The 16,718-nt window shown below is 41.0% G+C and overlaps 1 protein-coding gene across 1 annotated transcript; it reads left to right on the forward strand.

Moving 5' to 3' along the window:
* The first annotated feature begins 3,735 nt into the window (after positions 1-3,735).
* On the forward strand, positions 3,736-16,379 carry CENPW (centromere protein W). Its single transcript, XM_045008750.1, has 3 exons — positions 3,736-4,003; positions 13,535-13,648; positions 15,277-16,379. The coding sequence occupies exons 1-3, from the start codon at positions 3,914-3,916 to the stop codon at positions 15,301-15,303; spliced, it is 231 nt and encodes a 76-aa protein (XP_044864685.1). The 5' UTR covers positions 3,736-3,913; the 3' UTR covers positions 15,304-16,379.
* The last annotated feature ends 339 nt before the right edge of the window (positions 16,380-16,718 follow it).

The following is a 16,718-nucleotide window of genomic DNA, read 5'->3' on the forward strand; positions in this document are numbered from 1 at the left end:
TTTTTCTATATGTGAAAAGGAAATTGACTAATATTAAAATAAGCTCATGATACTGATCTATGCTGGTAGTTAGAATCTGTTTATCTATGTACTTATGTGGCCCCCTTAACCATAGCATCTGAATGCAAGAATAGTGTTGTAGGTTGTAAACAAGTGTTTTCTCGTTTGACCCACTCCTTTGACATTGGTATGTCTTGTAGTACTGGTGGAGTATGCTACGTTTTACATTGGTTTTGTTTAAAGAAATAGATCTAGAAGTGTTTAAGCAAGGGCATATTTTCACTTGGCCTGGTTCTTTGCTATGTGTAGTCATTTACACCTGTGCAAAGTAGCTGTAAATGGATTGTTGTGTTCTGTTTTAGAGAGATCTTTTCATCACTGATAAAACATCAAAAGCCTTAGGACCAATGTCAAAGGAGTGGGTCAAACGAGAAAACACTTGTTTACAACCTACAAAACTATTATACCAGAAATCTATATCCCCTCTCTTACATCTACGTTGCATAGGTATAAAAGACTACACAAAAATGTAAAGAAATGGAGAATCAGGTACACTCTCTTAATGGAACATTTGTGAACAAGCATGACAAATGTATAATATGCCTCTAGGTTTTAATAAAATTGAAAAAAAGCAAAAATTGCACAAACATACTTTGGAGTTGTGGCAATTGTTCTTTATTAATACATAACAAAACAATGTTTTTCTTTGTCTACAGAAGTTTAACTGTTGACTGAAATTATAATATTTGGGGACTGATCCTCAGCATAACTCCATAGAATCAAGGGCTACATAAATTTACAGCTCATGAGGAACTTGCCTTTCATGTTTTTAAAACAAACAATAACCCCCCACTTCCTAAATTTACTTCTTTCTGTGGGTTTCTCAGTGCTTTCTGTCTCTAAGGTGTTTACTTTTGTTTCAGGTCTGGTTGTGGAACCCTTACTCACATTAGTGAACACTTAACTCATCAAACAGTCCAGTGTTTCCCAAACTTGGGACGCTGCTTGTGTAGGGAAAGCCCCTGGCAGGCAGGGACAGTTTGTGTACCTGCCGCGTCCGCAGGTTCGGCCGATCGCGGCTCCCACTGGCTGCGGTTCACTGCTCCAGACCAGTGGGAGCTGCGGGAAGTGGCAGCCAGCACGTCCCTCAGCCCGTGCCGCTTCCAGCAGCCCCCATTGGCCTGGAGCAGCGAACCGTGGCCAGTGGGAGCCGCGATTGGCCGGACCTGCAGACGCGGCACGTAAACAAACAGGCCCGACAGGGGCTTTCCCTACACAAGCGGTGTCCCAAGTTTGGGAAACACTGAAACAGTCCTATAAATTTCAATGAACTACTTGCGAAAGTGTTTACTAACATAAGGGTTCCTCAGTTGGGTCTCTAGATTAAATGCTTTCAGTGCAGAACCTGTCTTCATTTTATCATTTACATCACTGAACGCAGTGTTTAAAACATAAGAAATAATATTAAAATAAAATAATATATTGACACCTTAAGCTTCAGTTTAGGATGCTAGTCCTTACTCAGCTACTTATTTAGAATAAATGTTTACCTGAGTAGAATAGACTTAATATACTATCATTCATATTATATTTTCAAAGCAACATACTCACTTTTATTAATTACGCCACACAACATCTTTGTAAACAGGTAAATATTCTTACCCCCATTTTACAGATGGAAAAACTGAGTCAAAGAGAGATTAAGTGACATGGTTTTAGTTGCACAGCAAAGCAGTGGTAGAGTGGAGATTAGAACTCAGGCTCCCAATCCTGCACTCTAGTATTTCTCAACTGGTGAGTGGGCACCCTGGGGAGAATCATGAAAGGCATTAGGGGGTTGTGAGGTGTTGAAAATGATATTAGAGTTCTAAAGAAAAAAAATCCAGAATAACTGTGGAGTGGCCAAAACCTCAAAGTTTGTGAGGAAGTTGAAACAGCTGCAGTTGTAGTAACTCCATCCCATTTGTACTCATGCAGGTGACTGTCTCCCACTACCTTGTTCCCCTCACTCTTACTGTTCAAAGACAAGTATTCTGTCATCTCAATACACAGACATACACATAAATTATATAAACTTATCACGGCTACTCCCTTTTCTCTTACAGCAAATACAAAGGGGTCACAAAATTTTGTTATTTCAAATAAGGGGTCGCCAACCTAAAAAGATTGAGAAACAGTGAGCTACACTGTGCTGTCTCTCTTGCTGTACTGTGAAAAGAGTGTCAACTTCAGAATCACATGCCCCAGCCCTAGCTCTGCTCTGGCCATGCAAAGCAGCCCTAATGCTGGTTTATCTAGCTGGTGGAATAGTTTTACATTGTTTTGAGTGTAGTTATGTAACAAAAAAAAGGTCTGCATTTGTAAGTTACACTTTCAGGATAGAGATTGCACTACAGTACTTGTATGAGGTGAATTGAAAAATACTATTTCTTTTATCATTTTTACAGTGCAAATATTTGTAATAAAAACTAATATAAAGTGAGCACTGTGCACTTTGTAGTCTATGTTGTAACTGAAAGCAATACATTTGAAACTGTAGAAAAACATCCAAAATATGTAATACATTTCAATTGGTATTCTGTTGTTTAACAGTGCGATTAATCACAATTCATTTTTAAAATTGCAGTTAATTTTTTTGAGTTAATCGTGTGAGTTAACTTCAATTAATCAACAGCCCTAACTGTAATGTTAAAACTAAGGCCTTTTTGTATGCAGGGTCTCTATATGCCTATTTCATTGTAACTGCTATATGGTTTGGATATCCTGTGTATTATGTATCTTTTATTTTGGTGCACTACTTTATTATATGATTTTTAAATGTAATTCTATTATGTTTTACTATGCTCTATGTATGTCTTTCTTGCTTTATTAGATATATTGTAACTACTTATTTCTTTTAAATAAAAATGATTTTGTTTTTGAAGAATTTCTGCTTGTGTGTGCCAATCCTTGTCCTTTCAGTGTCAGCAAGCCCCCTGGTAACACCCTGGCAATTGCTTTAGAGCAAGTCACAACCTTATTACCCATTTGGACAGAATAAGTTGCGTAATCATAAGAAAACCATTCCTGGAGTGCCTGAGGTCCAATTTTTGGGGCAACAAGGGGTTCATTAACTCATCTAGATATTTGCCTAGTTTTACAACAGGCTACATAAAAAGCACTAGCAAAGTTAGTACAAACTAGAATTTCATACAGACAATGACTTGTTTATACTGTTCTGTATACTGTACACTGAAATGTAAGTATAATATTTATATTCCAATTGATGTATAATTATACGATAAAAATGAGAAAGCATTTTTTCAGTAACGCTGTGCTGTGACACTTTTGTATTTTTCTGTCTGATTTTGTAAGCAAGTAGTTCTTAAGTGAGGTGAAACTTGGGGTACACAGGACAGATCAGACTCCTGAAACGGGTACAGTAGTTTGGAAAGATTGAGAGCCACAGGGCTAGGGGAGCTCCTGGCTGTAACAAGTCACTAATAACTGTCAGGCACAGCTAGGGGGCAGAAATTGGGCAGTGCAGACCCTGGCACTGTTGGGCGGTCCCTGGTGCAAGTGCAACTCGCGGGCTAAATTGTCAGACTGTGGTTGAATGACGCGCAGAGAATAACCCGATTTCCAGTCTCCCCCCGTCCCCGCCACAGAACGCCTGGGCTAGGGCGGCGGGGACTAAGCCTGTTCTGAGGGGCGGGGGAGGAAGCGGAGGATCCTGGGAGCAGCGCGCGCTTAGCCTTAACGGTTAGAGTAAAAGGGGAGGAGCCAGCGCCTTCAATGTTGCGGGCGGGCGCGTCAGGCCCGAGTCTCGGTGCGGCTGCGCGGTGATCGAGCGGCGGATTCGAACGGTCCCGGGGCCAGGCAGGGGCGGTTGGACCCGCGCGTGAATTACGGGCCCCCCGCGGTGGCGGGGAGGATGAAGCGAGCGGCGCCTCGCAGCACCCTGCGGAACCTGATAAAGAGACACAAGCCCCAGCTTCGTCTGGCGGCCAACGCCGACCTGCTGGTGAGGGGAGCGGGGGGGGACAGGGCGGGAGGGGGCCGAGGGATCGGCCCAGACGCGCAGCGGCTAATTCCTGCCCCTAGCAAACGAGCGCCCCTCCCCCAGCGACAGCGGCTCTGCAGCTTCCAGCTACCAGGCCGCGACGGGGGTGAGGAACCAGCTGCCGGCCGGGGGGGCCGGGGATGGGACACCGCGGGTGGGTCACCCTAGTGCGAGGGGATGTGGGGCTGCGCCGCCCTTGGGGGTGTGGCCCCCCCCCGATATGTGACTGGTCCCTAGTTGCTCTGGGATTTCGGTTGACTGGAGCGTTGAGCTGCCCCTGCCTCGCTTGTGTGTCTAGGTGGCTTCTGGGCACTGGGTGTGAGCTCAGCAGAGGTGCATTGCAAGGTGCGGTCATCAGGGACACCAGACTGACCATCATATTGTTACTGTTTAGGCTTGAAAGGATTAGGTTTTATTGGTAAATGGTTGATTTCACTGTAGTACACAGAACCTAATGAAAAATATTGCTGTCAATAATAATTGATATTTGCAGATGGGCAAAGTAAGAAAAATGCTACTTGACAATATTTGATTTCAGGATATATACTTTAACAGGTGATAACTTGTGTTTTAATGGCTATAATACTTTAATTTTTTTGAAGCTCAGGGCAGGTCTATACTTAAAATGCTGCATTGGCTACAGCTGCACCACTTTAGTGCTTAAGTAAAGATGCTCCTATGCCAGAAGTGGGCAAACTACAACCTGCGGGCCACATCTGGCCCACGGGACCGTCCTGCCCAGTCCCCGAGCTACTGGTCTGGGAGGCTAGCCCCTGGCCCCTCCCCTGCTGTTCCCCCTCACCCACAGCCTCAGCTTGCCCCGCCACCGGAGCAATGCTCTGGATGGTGGGGCTGTGAGCTCCTGGGGCAGTGCAGCTGCAGAGTCACGGTCTGACCCGGTGCTCTGTGCTGCGTGGTGGCGGTGGCGTGGCCCAGCTCCAGCCAGGCGGCGCGGCTCTAGTGCCGCCAGCCACCGGTGCTCCAGGCAGCACAGTAAGGGGGATGTGGGGGAGAGGGGGTTGGATAGAGGACAAGGGAGTTCGGGGGATGGTCAGGGGGAGGGGGTGTGGGGCGGTCGGGGGGGAACAGGGGGTTGAATGGGGGCAGGAGTCCCAGGGAGGGGCAGATAGGAGGTGGGGGCTGGGCCACGACCCCATCCCCTAACCGGCCCTTCATACAATTTACGAAACCCGATGCGGCCCTCAGGCTGCAAAGTTTGCCAACCCTGTCCTATGCCGATGGGGGAGTGTCTAGTGTTGGCCTAGTTAATCTATCTCAACGCTAGCAATGTTGATGTGAGAGAAGCTCTCCTGCCAATATAGTGCTATCTGCACATGGAGTTAGATTGGTATACCTATGTTGCTCAGGGGTATGGATTTTTCACACCCCTGAGTAACAGTTATACTGATATAAATCTGTAGGGTTTACCTGGCCTCAGTGTCTACTGTCATTAAATTGTCTGACATACCAATAATTTCCTGCAACTATGAACAAATTAATAAAATTGGAAAAATGCTTAAAATAAATATTGATATTATCCATCAAAATTATAAATAAAAATCACATTCTGCCAAGCCTGTTTTATTTTGCAGTTACCTCTATAGGCTGATCAGATCCAGACCCCTTTGTTACAGGTACTGTAAATACAGTAAATGACACTCTGCCTCCAAAGAGTGTACAATCTTTAATCTGTTATTTCTTTTAGAAAGGCTAAACAGGCTGGACTTTGAGGGAGATACGGTAACACTAAGAGGATGTAGGCAATTTTTAGCCAATCAGAAGCAGTAATTGCAGCTTCCCACCTGCCTAGCTCTTATCATATTGTAGTTTTCCATATGTATTACAGCAAAGGTGAGTTAGCCATCAGTTAGTAACCATATGGTTATTTGGCCAACTTTTGATAAAATAACATATAAAACTGGTGGTTGGAGAGTTGTTTGTATATAGAAGCTATATTTTGGAAATGGGGACTTAAATGAGTGTAATGCTGTTGTGGGCCTGTGGTTGACTGCCAGTTAACTGAATTTTGGATAATAACAGAGATGCACTGCATGTATGTATCTTCAATTGTGCATTTTCCGGTAACGAGACCTGAATAACTTAGGCCTGAAGTTGAGGGATGGAATGCATTCCATCTAGTAATTTGAAGTGTACTAGCCACCAGGATTTCCTGGGTTCTGTTGTTCTCTATATAGAACAAGAACATCTGGAAATACTAGGTGGAGTCAAACAACTGGATAGAAGTCAGACTTCTGCAGCTGAATGTTCAGAAAACAGGGGTCAACGGAGTTATGCTGAGGCTGGGATGTATGGATGTTTTGGCCACACTATTTGTTCTGGCTGTAGAGGTGGGATGGTAGCATAGGAAGTGTGACAGTAGCTGGATCCTTAGGTGGTAGGTTAATCAGACTTTATGGGAGTTTGTGCCAGTAGCACAAAGCTGCCCTCATGCACAGAAGTATCTGGGTCTATAGTGTTTGGGATGAGAGTTGAGTACTTTGATCTAGATTTGGAAGTGCTTTTCACTTTTTTGTTTGTAAATGAATCTCTTATTTTTAGAGGTGGAGGATGAAGATTTTTGTTTACTTTCACATATATAATTGAAGATACAGATTAGAAAAAGGTGTCTGAATGCAGTAGTACAAATTATTATACATTTACATGCACAAAATATTTCACTTTAACATGTAAAACAGATTTTGAATTTAACATGGCATTTGGCAGAATTTCTGAGGCTGGGATTTAGTGGATCTGAAGCTAGATCTAGATATACCAAATAAAAATAGAAATAATCATATAGAAATAGCTATAGTCCATAACGTATTTTAAGGAACTGCCCTCAATATATGGCAGACTCAGTGCTCAGAATGTGACATTAAACTAATCATTCTTGCAAAATTTAGTGTTAAAAACATCTGTAGTCAGTGAATATACTTGCTGTTGTAAGGAGAAGCTATCTGTTTCTCCTGTGTTTTTAGAAGGAATGTCGTAGGGTGGTGATCATCCATGATTGTCAAGAGTATCACTTCTTTTGGCTACTGCTGATACTTTCTAGCAATATCAACTTCTGTGAATTGACAAGTAGAAACTCAAACAGTTGATATGCCTGGATGTACATTGGACTCTGGTAGAAAGAGCACAGATCCCATGGTATAACTGTCTTCTTCCTAACAAGATTTGAAAATTGTGTTCTGGCTTTTCTATTGCAGTCAGTATTTGTGGCTTGTCTTTTCCCAAAATGACAGCATAATTTAGGGAGGATAGGTTGCACATTTCAGATATGAAAAGAACTATTAGCTAGTTCCTAAACTAGACTAAGGGCTAGGTCACAAAAGGTCTTAAGCAGCTAATTGCCACTTCAGGTGCTTAAATCCCAGTATCAGGCCCTACTGGGATTCACAATACCCTGCTCAGCCACCACCTCACCCATAGGTGCCTACATTTTTACAGTAAAAGTTCCCTAGGTGCCTGTGTTTCTGCCTGCCTTCCTGCGCACTGCAGCCCCTTACCAGGCTTCCAGACACCTAAGCCCCAGAGTGATGCAGGAACTGAGGAAAGATAGGTGTTCCTCTATGCAACTTGCCTGTGGGGCCTGATCTTGTAAGTCTGCTCAGAACTTGGCTACTGGATCAGTCCCCTGTAGGTGAGCTTGCACAAAGTGTCTGGGGGTGAGAGGAAAAGGAGGCCTTGCATCATAACATTTAGCCTGGTGGTTAGGGTACTCACCTGGGATATGGGGGGATTCCCAGGTCAAGTCCACCTGATGGGAAGAAGGGATTTGAACAGGGATCTATCACTTCTCAGGGGAGGGCCCTAACCATTGAGCTATGGGATATTCTGAGAGGGAGTGTCCTCTCTCTCTCCTGTTGATGCTCTTGCCATAGGTGAGTACTGATGAGTACATTCTTGAGGTGGGGAGTGCGGCAGCTGGGCCCACTCTGCAATCACCCTTCAGCAGCAGCTCCTGCCCGCTGGAGCTGGGCCTGGCTGCCTACTCCAGCCCATTGGCTCTTCCAGCTTGCAGATTGGGAAGAGCCTGCCACAGCGTCATTTGACACGTGTTTCTGCACATGGGTGGGGCCTCACCCCTCGTGACTAGGGTGACCAGGTGTCCGGTTTTGACTGGAACACCCAGTCGAAAAGGGACCCTGGCATCTCCAGCCAGATCTTGGAAGAGTGTTGCCATTTTCATAATGTAATAAGATACTGTAATGATAAATATTAACAATAAATAGTGTGTAATAAGCATGTCATAAAAACAAATTTTATATCTCCAAGATCACTGCTTTTATAATTTTGTACTCAACTAAAGGAGAAAATCCCTGGAAATATTCATTTTTAAGAGAGGGTTTGCAAGACTTAACATTTTAGTGAAAGGGGTTCACAAGGTGTTAGTTTGGGAACCACTGGTATACATGCGTTCTACATCAATTTAAGGGATTTTTCCCATTGATATAAGTAATCCACATCTCTAAGAAGCAGTAGCTAGTTTGATGGAAGAATCCTTTTGTTGACCTAGGTGCATCTACACACTGGGGGTTAGGTGGATCTAACTACAGTGTTCAGGGCACAAACCTTTTCACAGCCCTGAGTGACGTAGCTTGGTCGACCTAAGTTTTGGATGTAGACCAGGGCTTGAACAGAAATTTATGAGGTGACTGAACATCACATTTTGGTTGTAGTACTAACCCAGCTGCCTGCCCACCTGAGTTTCAGGACCCAGTCTCTTCTCTCCTGCATCATCTATCTTCTCCACTCACCACATGCCACGAGTATAGTAAAAGCATGTGGCAGTCTGTTTTTCATAGAATCTCAGGGTTGGAAGGGACCTCAGGAGGTCATCTAGTCCAACCCCCTGCTCAAAGCAGGACCAAACCCAACTAAATCATCCCAGCCAGGGCTTTGTCAAGCCTGACCTTAAAAACCTCTAAGGAAGGAGATTCCACTACCTCCCTAGGTAACCCATTCCAGTTCTTCACCACCCTACTAGTGAAAAAGTTTTTCCTAATGTCCAACCTAAACCTCCCCCTCTGCAACTTGAGACCATTACTCCTTGTTCTGTCATCTTCTACCAATGAGAACAGTCTAGATCCATCCTCTTTGGAACCCCCTTTCAGGTAGTTGAAAGCAGCTATCAAATCCCCCCTCATTCTTCTCTTCTGCAGACTAAACAATCCCAGTTCCCTCAGCCTCTCCTCATAAGTCATGTGTTCCAGCCCCCTAATCATTTTTGTTGCCCTCCGCTGGACTCTCTCCAATTTATCCACATCCTTCTTGTAGTGTGGGGCCCAAAACTGGACACAGTACTCCAAATGAGGCCTCACCAGTGCTGAGTAAGGGGAATGATCACATCCCTCGATCTGCTGGAAATGCCCCTACTTATACAACCCAAAATGCCATTAGCCTTCTTGGCAACAAGGGCACACTGTTGACTCATATTCAGCTTTTCGTCCACCGTAACCCCTAGGTCCTTTTCTGCAGAACTGCTGCCCAGCCATTCGGTCCCTAGTCTGTAACAGTGCATGGGATTCTTCCGTCCTAAGTGCAGGACTCTGCACTTGTCCTTGTTGAACCTCATCATATTTCTTTTGGCCCAATCCTCTAATTTGTCTAGGTCCCTCTGTATCCTATCCCTACCCTCCAGCGTATCAACCACTCCTCCCAGTTTAGTGTCATCTGCAAACTTGCTAAGGGTGCAGTCCACACCATCCTCCAGATCGTTAATGAAGATATTGAACAAAACCGGCCCCAGCACCGACCTCAGCTGACCTAGAGGACTTGGATCTCTTGTAAGGTCTCAAGTTGTGGAGTTGCAGGCTCTCCTCCAGTTTGAAGTAATAGGGTATTGTTCTTCTCCCATCTGACTGCTTTATTTTAGAACCACAGACATGTATCTGAATTACAGAAACTACCTCGGATATCATCCTGCCCTCCTTGTTTGCAGCATTGGTGCTGAATCTTAAGAAATAGATCTTGGTCTATCCTTTCATTCCAGGTAAATCCTCCACTGAGCAGTTTAAGGCACACCAGCAGGACAATGTGAAGAAGCTTGTACTGATTCTTTCTGTACTTTTCTCTTGTGGTAAAATGGAGGCGTTTACTCTTTAATGCTGCCATTTTGGCAGCTTCATGCTTACAAATATTTTTCTAATTAATGGGAGTTTGGTGTATTATAATGCAGGGTCATTGTTGCAATGAGTAGTGTAGAATTTTGTCTTGTATAGTACCTTCTCTGCTTGAGATATACTAGTACACCTCTACCCCAATATAATGCTACCCGATATAACACAAATTCGGATGTAATGCAGTAAAACAGCGCTCCAGGGAGGCGGGGCTGCGCGCTCCGGCGGATCAAAGCAAGTTCAATATAACGTGGTTTCACCTATAACACGGTAAGATTTTTTTTTTTGGCTTCCGAGGACAGCGTTATATCTGGGTAGAGGTGTATAATATACAATCCTTCAGTGACTGGATGAAATGTGTGTGCTTAGGTACTTAGCAATAACTCACCTGCTTGGACATTCCCATCAGTTTTATTGAGGGGATCACTTTTTTTCTCTTTTCCATTCCACTTGGCTTGGCCCAGTCCCTTTTTTAAAAAAAAGTTTTAAATTCTGAAATATTTATTATTTTATCTGTTTTATTGAGGAACACTCTTATTTTACTTATACTGATATATATATATATATATATCCCTGATTGCGGGGGAAAACTTCTCAAAACTGGGAAAACATTGCTATTAAAAATAGAATAAGAACACAGCTGGTCAGAGAAAAAGCCTCTTTAAAGATGGCTTTCAAATGAAGACTTTTACCTTTTGATGCTACAGTAGAGTATAGATGTCAGCAGAAGGAATTCATTTTTCAATTTCTTTAAGAATTTAAAATGTGGAAAGTTTGTGTAGTTACCATTTTCCAAAAGTTTAATCCCCATGTTGATATGTTCAATAATCCAGGTTCTCATGCTGAACATTTTTTTAGTGCCACTGTTTGAATGTTTCAAATGGTCTCTGCATGAGTAGTTAAAAATTTTTAATCGTATTAAAAATGGCTTTGATAGTTTGCCAAGCAAACCTGCAAGAATGTCTGCTTTTTATATAGTACATATATTTATGTAAAAATTGGCATAATTTGGAAATATCTGTTGCATATTAATACTTCTGTAGTTCAGCAGATTAAAATAATTCATCCATGTGGTATGCTAGCATTAAAAATATGCTTGTCCTCAACAGTAGATCCTATGTGTGTATTGTATGTCTATTACCAAAGTATTTCCAGTAAAGAAACTCTGAATTGTATTCTTTTCTTGTTATATAATTTTCTAGCTTTGCAGAATAGCTATAGAGAGAAATAAGCAAGAAATTGCTTTTATATGTTTTATGCTGACATGATATGAAGGAAATATTAATTAATAAGCATATTTCAGCAGTCTTTTCTAAACTTTCTGGTTGAAAATACATTTTTTATCTTGTAGATTTTTATATAAATCACATAAATGAAAGATTTTCTCTAATCTTTTCCTCTTCTAAATGAAACTTGTTAAGCATTTTACCCTATTTTAAAATTCAACCATTAGAACATAAGAACGGCCATACTGGGTTGGACCAAAGGTCCATCTATCCCAGTATCCTGTTTTCCGATAGTGGCCAATACCATGTGCCCCAGAGGGAATGAACAAAACAGGTAATCAAGTGATCCATGCCCTGTCGCCCATTCCCAGCTTCTGGCAAACTTTTAAAATACCATTGACCATCTATTATCCTATATCAGTTTTAAGATAGTCACTTAGAATAAAACCTCTGCAGTAGGAAATAAGTGTGTAGTGGGACATAATATGAACTCAAATGTGTATAAATTTATAGTTGAAAACTTAAAGACCCATGTCTGCCCTTGATCCATGACTGAATTTCCATTGCGGTCAATAGAAATTACATGTGGGGGTCAAGAGCAGTGTATAATGGTCTGAATTGTGCTGTATTAAGATTACAGGAGTGGGTTTACTCAAGTAGTCCATTGAAGTTAATGGGGCTACTTGTGAGTAAATGTTTTTGGGAATTAGGCCTCTGGTGAATGGCTATGTTAAACTGTACAATCTGTAGTTTAATTTCTCCTTTTTTTTCTCTTCCCTTTGAGAACTGAGACACTACATTTATCAAGAGATGAATTTTTAATCACCTGTTTGGCACTTGCATCTTATGATTTTAAGTTCATCTTTAAGAAGCTATTTGTTTTGATAGGGGTTATTCCATTAATCAGTGGGGTATATTCTATTCTTTGTTTGAGATCTGTTTGGTGCAAGAAGGGGGGTGTGAGATTAGGGGGAGGTGAGGGAGTTTGTTATGGCTCCCTTATTCTGTATGTATGTTTATGCTAGTCCCATCATAAGTTAGATTGTGTCTACACTCTCACTTCCGTCAGTATAATTTATGTCACTCGGGATTGAAAAAGCCACTGCCTGAGTGACATAAGTTACACTGACCTGAGCGCTGGTGTGGACAGCACTATGTCGGCAGGAGAGCTACTCCCACTGATATAGCTACCACTGCTCGCAGAGGCTAGGATAATTAAGCCTATGGGAGAGCTCTGTCCCCTCAATTTAGAACAGTTAAGTTGGAGAGTTTACAGTGGCACAGCTGCGTTAGTCCAGCTATGGTGCTGCAAGCTGTCTACTGTAGCCATAGCCTGAGGGTTGAGTATTGATGGAGCAGAGCACTACCCCTTAATTAATGTCATCTGCAATATGGACAGGGTGTGAGGGATCATTTCATTTGACCCAGGAGACAGGTGCTGCTGCTTTGCACTGCAGGATTGGAAATGAGTTTTGGACTAACATAGGGGAAGAATAGTCCACAGACTAATTTGGGAAAAACTTGGTGATGGCAGGGAAGAGTTAACTGGTCACATGGTACTAATTGCTGCTTTTTTCCCCCCAACTACTAAAGAATGGTCAGATAAAGAAAAGCTGTCTCTGAAAATAATTGTAGGTAAATATTCAGCACAAAATGAGAGGGCTCAAGGGAGATTCATAAAATCCAAAGTAAATACAGGATTTTCAGTTACTGACAAACTAAATGAGTACATGGTTTGAATGAGAAGGTGTAACTCCTAGTCATAGACAGGACTTTTTTAGGAAAGTGTTGGGAAACACCAAAATATATTATGTAGGAGCCTGCAGGGGTGTGTGTGAGGCTTTTTTTTTTTTTTTTTTTTTTAAGTATAGACACTTTAAAAAAAAGTTTGACTAAATTGAAGCTGTGTGTACAGGAAATTTTTGGGGCAAGAAATGTTCAGGGTTAGAAAATTAAACTGTAGCTGGGTAATAGAGTTTTCCCTAAAACCCTTCACAGGAATTCCGAAATATTTTGCTGCATCTTTTGACCTAAAGGATTGATGCCTTTTTAAAAAATAAAGTATTTGCTAAATCAGTATAAATGATTGTTTAAGCATTTTGTTGGAAAACTATTTGACTGCATTGATGTTTTGTTCTTCAAAGGTGCATTTGAACTTCTTACTGTTTCTCCATCGATTAGCAGAAGAAGCCAGGGCAAATGCTTTCGAGAACAAGAGTAAAACAATTAAATCTGAACATGCCATGGCGGCAGCAAAGGTAATAAAATAAAAGTTGAAATTTCTCTCTCCCTTCTTTGCTTAAACACTTAATATTAAAAGTTTACTGATAAGGTTGCATAGTTACTATACAAAAGCCAGGATATACAACAGTAAAGATTCCTAGAGCAATGCTATCTTTGCTATGTCTTTTTATTTATAAACAAAACATTTAAAAAAAATAAAACAACCCTCAAAATATCTTAATCCTTGGGCACCTTAACAATAATAAAAAAATCACAATGTTGTAAAATTCACTACAATAACATCAGATAAACTGACTGCACATCAACATACTCCCCATCTCTTCCCATAATCTCAAATTTAAAAACTTTCCAAAACGAAGACCATTATTTCCCTGCCCTTCTGTCTCTTGGGTGTGGGGAGTGATGAAAATCTGGACTCTTCCAGACCAAGGATGAGATCAAGTGCCATAGTGGAGGGATGTTTGTGGAAAATGCTGTTATATCAAGGGAGCTGTAGGTTGAGTGGCTCTGCTGATCTTAACTGCAACAAGGTGGGAGGGATAGCTCAGTGGTTTGATCATTGGCCTGCTAAATCCAGGGTTGTGAGCTCAATCCTTGAGGGGGCCATTTAGGGAACTGGGGTAAAAATCTGCTTTGAGCAGGGGGTTGGACTAGATGACCTCCCTTCCAACCCTGATATTCTATGAATACACGTGAGTCTGTTGCCAGTGGGGAGGTGAGGAATATCATCTTGAGCCCAGGCTCAGAGAAGGTGCTCTGAGAGAGCTTCAGAAGTAGATCAAGACAAACATCAGCAGAAGGCATCTGCTGCTCCCCACTTGTTTCTCTCTCTCCCTGCCCTGTTCCCTTTAGGCAAGGGAGGCACTGAGTGGAGTGTGGGAGAGGAACACTTAAGGGTAAGGCCTCATCCAAAACTCAATCTTTCAGATGCTGAGTCACCTTAGTAGGACTGGAAAAAATGATGCCGCTCAGCTTTAACATATTGGAGGCCCAGCACCCTATGTTTACTAAACTTTCTAGTCCTATTTTTTTTGTAAAATATTTGCTGGATAAATTTCTGCTAACACATTTAATACAAAATATAGAAGATGTGCAGTGTGGCCATGTTAAATATTGCAGTTAGAATCTTTTAACTGTGTAATCTTAACATTATTTAAATATCTTTGCTCTTCTATTTTTTTAAGTGAAAAGATGGAGAAAGAAGAAATTGCCTTGTTTTAATAATAACAACACTTAAATGGTCCCAGTTGGGCTGAGAAGTGAATTTCTCAATTTAAACTCTAAATCAAAAAATGCCTACCCAAAAGTTTTGGTGCCCTTTGTGTAAATTAAAAAACAAAACAAAAAAACAATATGAAGCATTACAAACAAAAATCAAGCCATAACAGCAGTAAAATCACATTTTATAACCTCTTGTGCTATCTAGATATAATGGGATCAGAGCATTAAGGGATGTGGTGAGAGCTTTGAAGAACGATTTACACTTCTGGGTTGTCTCTAGAAAACATTTGTTTTAGAAAGTTTTGCTTTTGAAGTTGCATTTTGTCTATGTTCTGTGATATGAATTTCAATATGACTACTTTTGTTTGAATCACAGTGAGCATATAAGTAATGATGAGTATATGTTCCTTCACTTTCACAGGTTATCTTAAAGAAGAGCAGAGGCTAGGAAATCAAGAAGTACTCTCTCTAATCCTGCTTGCTTTACCCAGTGTAAAGATCCTCAGTTGGTATAAATAAGCATAATTTCATTTACGTCAGTTTACCTTTGAGGAATTGGGCTTATGTTTTTAAGAAACATTCATGTTTATATGTGATATGCATTCCTTTATACATGGGTCTCTTATCAAAGCATGAGGCAAACACTTGTGGTGAAAGTAGGGTTTTTTTTTTGTTTTTTTTAAATATAATGTAAGTTTTCGGCTGCATCTTCAACTAAAATACTGGGAAAAGCCTACAGCATTTCCCTTCCATGTGTTTACTGTAGTCATATTCCTAATTAGAAAGTGTTTCTTCTTATATTAATCATTCTAAGAGAGACTTATTAATGAGGAGTTTACTCTGCATGTCAGTTTAGTTCTTCTTGTTATACAGACAAAATGTTGGCTTCTTAAAGAAGACTGACAGTCTGACAATGTTGCATCAAATATCTTGGTTTCAGATTGTTTATAAATGTCTTGTTTCACAGCCTTAATTAGTGAAATAATTTTAAAGAACAGCACAAGTTACTTGAATAAACCTTCTATATTTTTTGGGACTGGTAATAGGATACAGAAGCTTTATTTTTAGATGGTGCCCTAACTTCTCCCAAAATTGCTCCATTGACTATCCCGTGGTTTATGTCAAATGAGCTGATGGTCTTAATTCAGGTCCTTGTGGACAGGTGCACTTCATAAAAACAACCACTACAACTGACATCAATTGCTATGCTTGAAATTAGACCTAGAAGAGGCATCAAGGATACTATGCTGCTCTCTGCACCCTTCTTTTCTCTGGGTTGAGTCTCAGTGGTGTGTGGATATGTTGTATGTATTTTACATATATAGTGCTTCAATTTCAAGTGTCTGGAATCCTTATGAAACTCTACTTTTTAAAATGTAGACTTGTATCTTATTCTTTCATGCGATAACACTTTGTTCTTTTGTGTTACTTTGACTTATGTAACATTAGTTAACAGTGCTTCATGTATGCATATCAGTTAATTATTTTTCATTGAACAGAAAAAAAATAAAAGCTTTTTGTATAACATGGTTGTGTTGAATTGTCTTATACTGTTAATATGTTAACAGGACTCAAAGTATGCAAAGATAAATCGAACAGGAATTATACCAAATGAAAATATTCAGATCTACTTAAGCAGATTGTAGTAAAATTTCAATCCAAATGCATATGATGTACAAATAGCATGCCTCTTACTTTATTTTAAATCCTGAATTCTAGTACAATTTGGTGTATTCTTATGATAAAATACCTAAACTGCTCTTCAGGAGTGTTTAAAAGTTTTATCCATAACAGTATACAGAGAGGGGAGATGACTTCTGTCGGGTTCAGTTATTTCGTTTTGTGTTCTTGCTCTTCAGTACC

The sequence above is a fragment of the Mauremys mutica genome, chromosome 3, assembly GCF_020497125.1.
Source record: "Mauremys mutica isolate MM-2020 ecotype Southern chromosome 3, ASM2049712v1, whole genome shotgun sequence".
Classification (NCBI taxonomy): Eukaryota; Metazoa; Chordata; order Testudines; family Geoemydidae; genus Mauremys; species Mauremys mutica.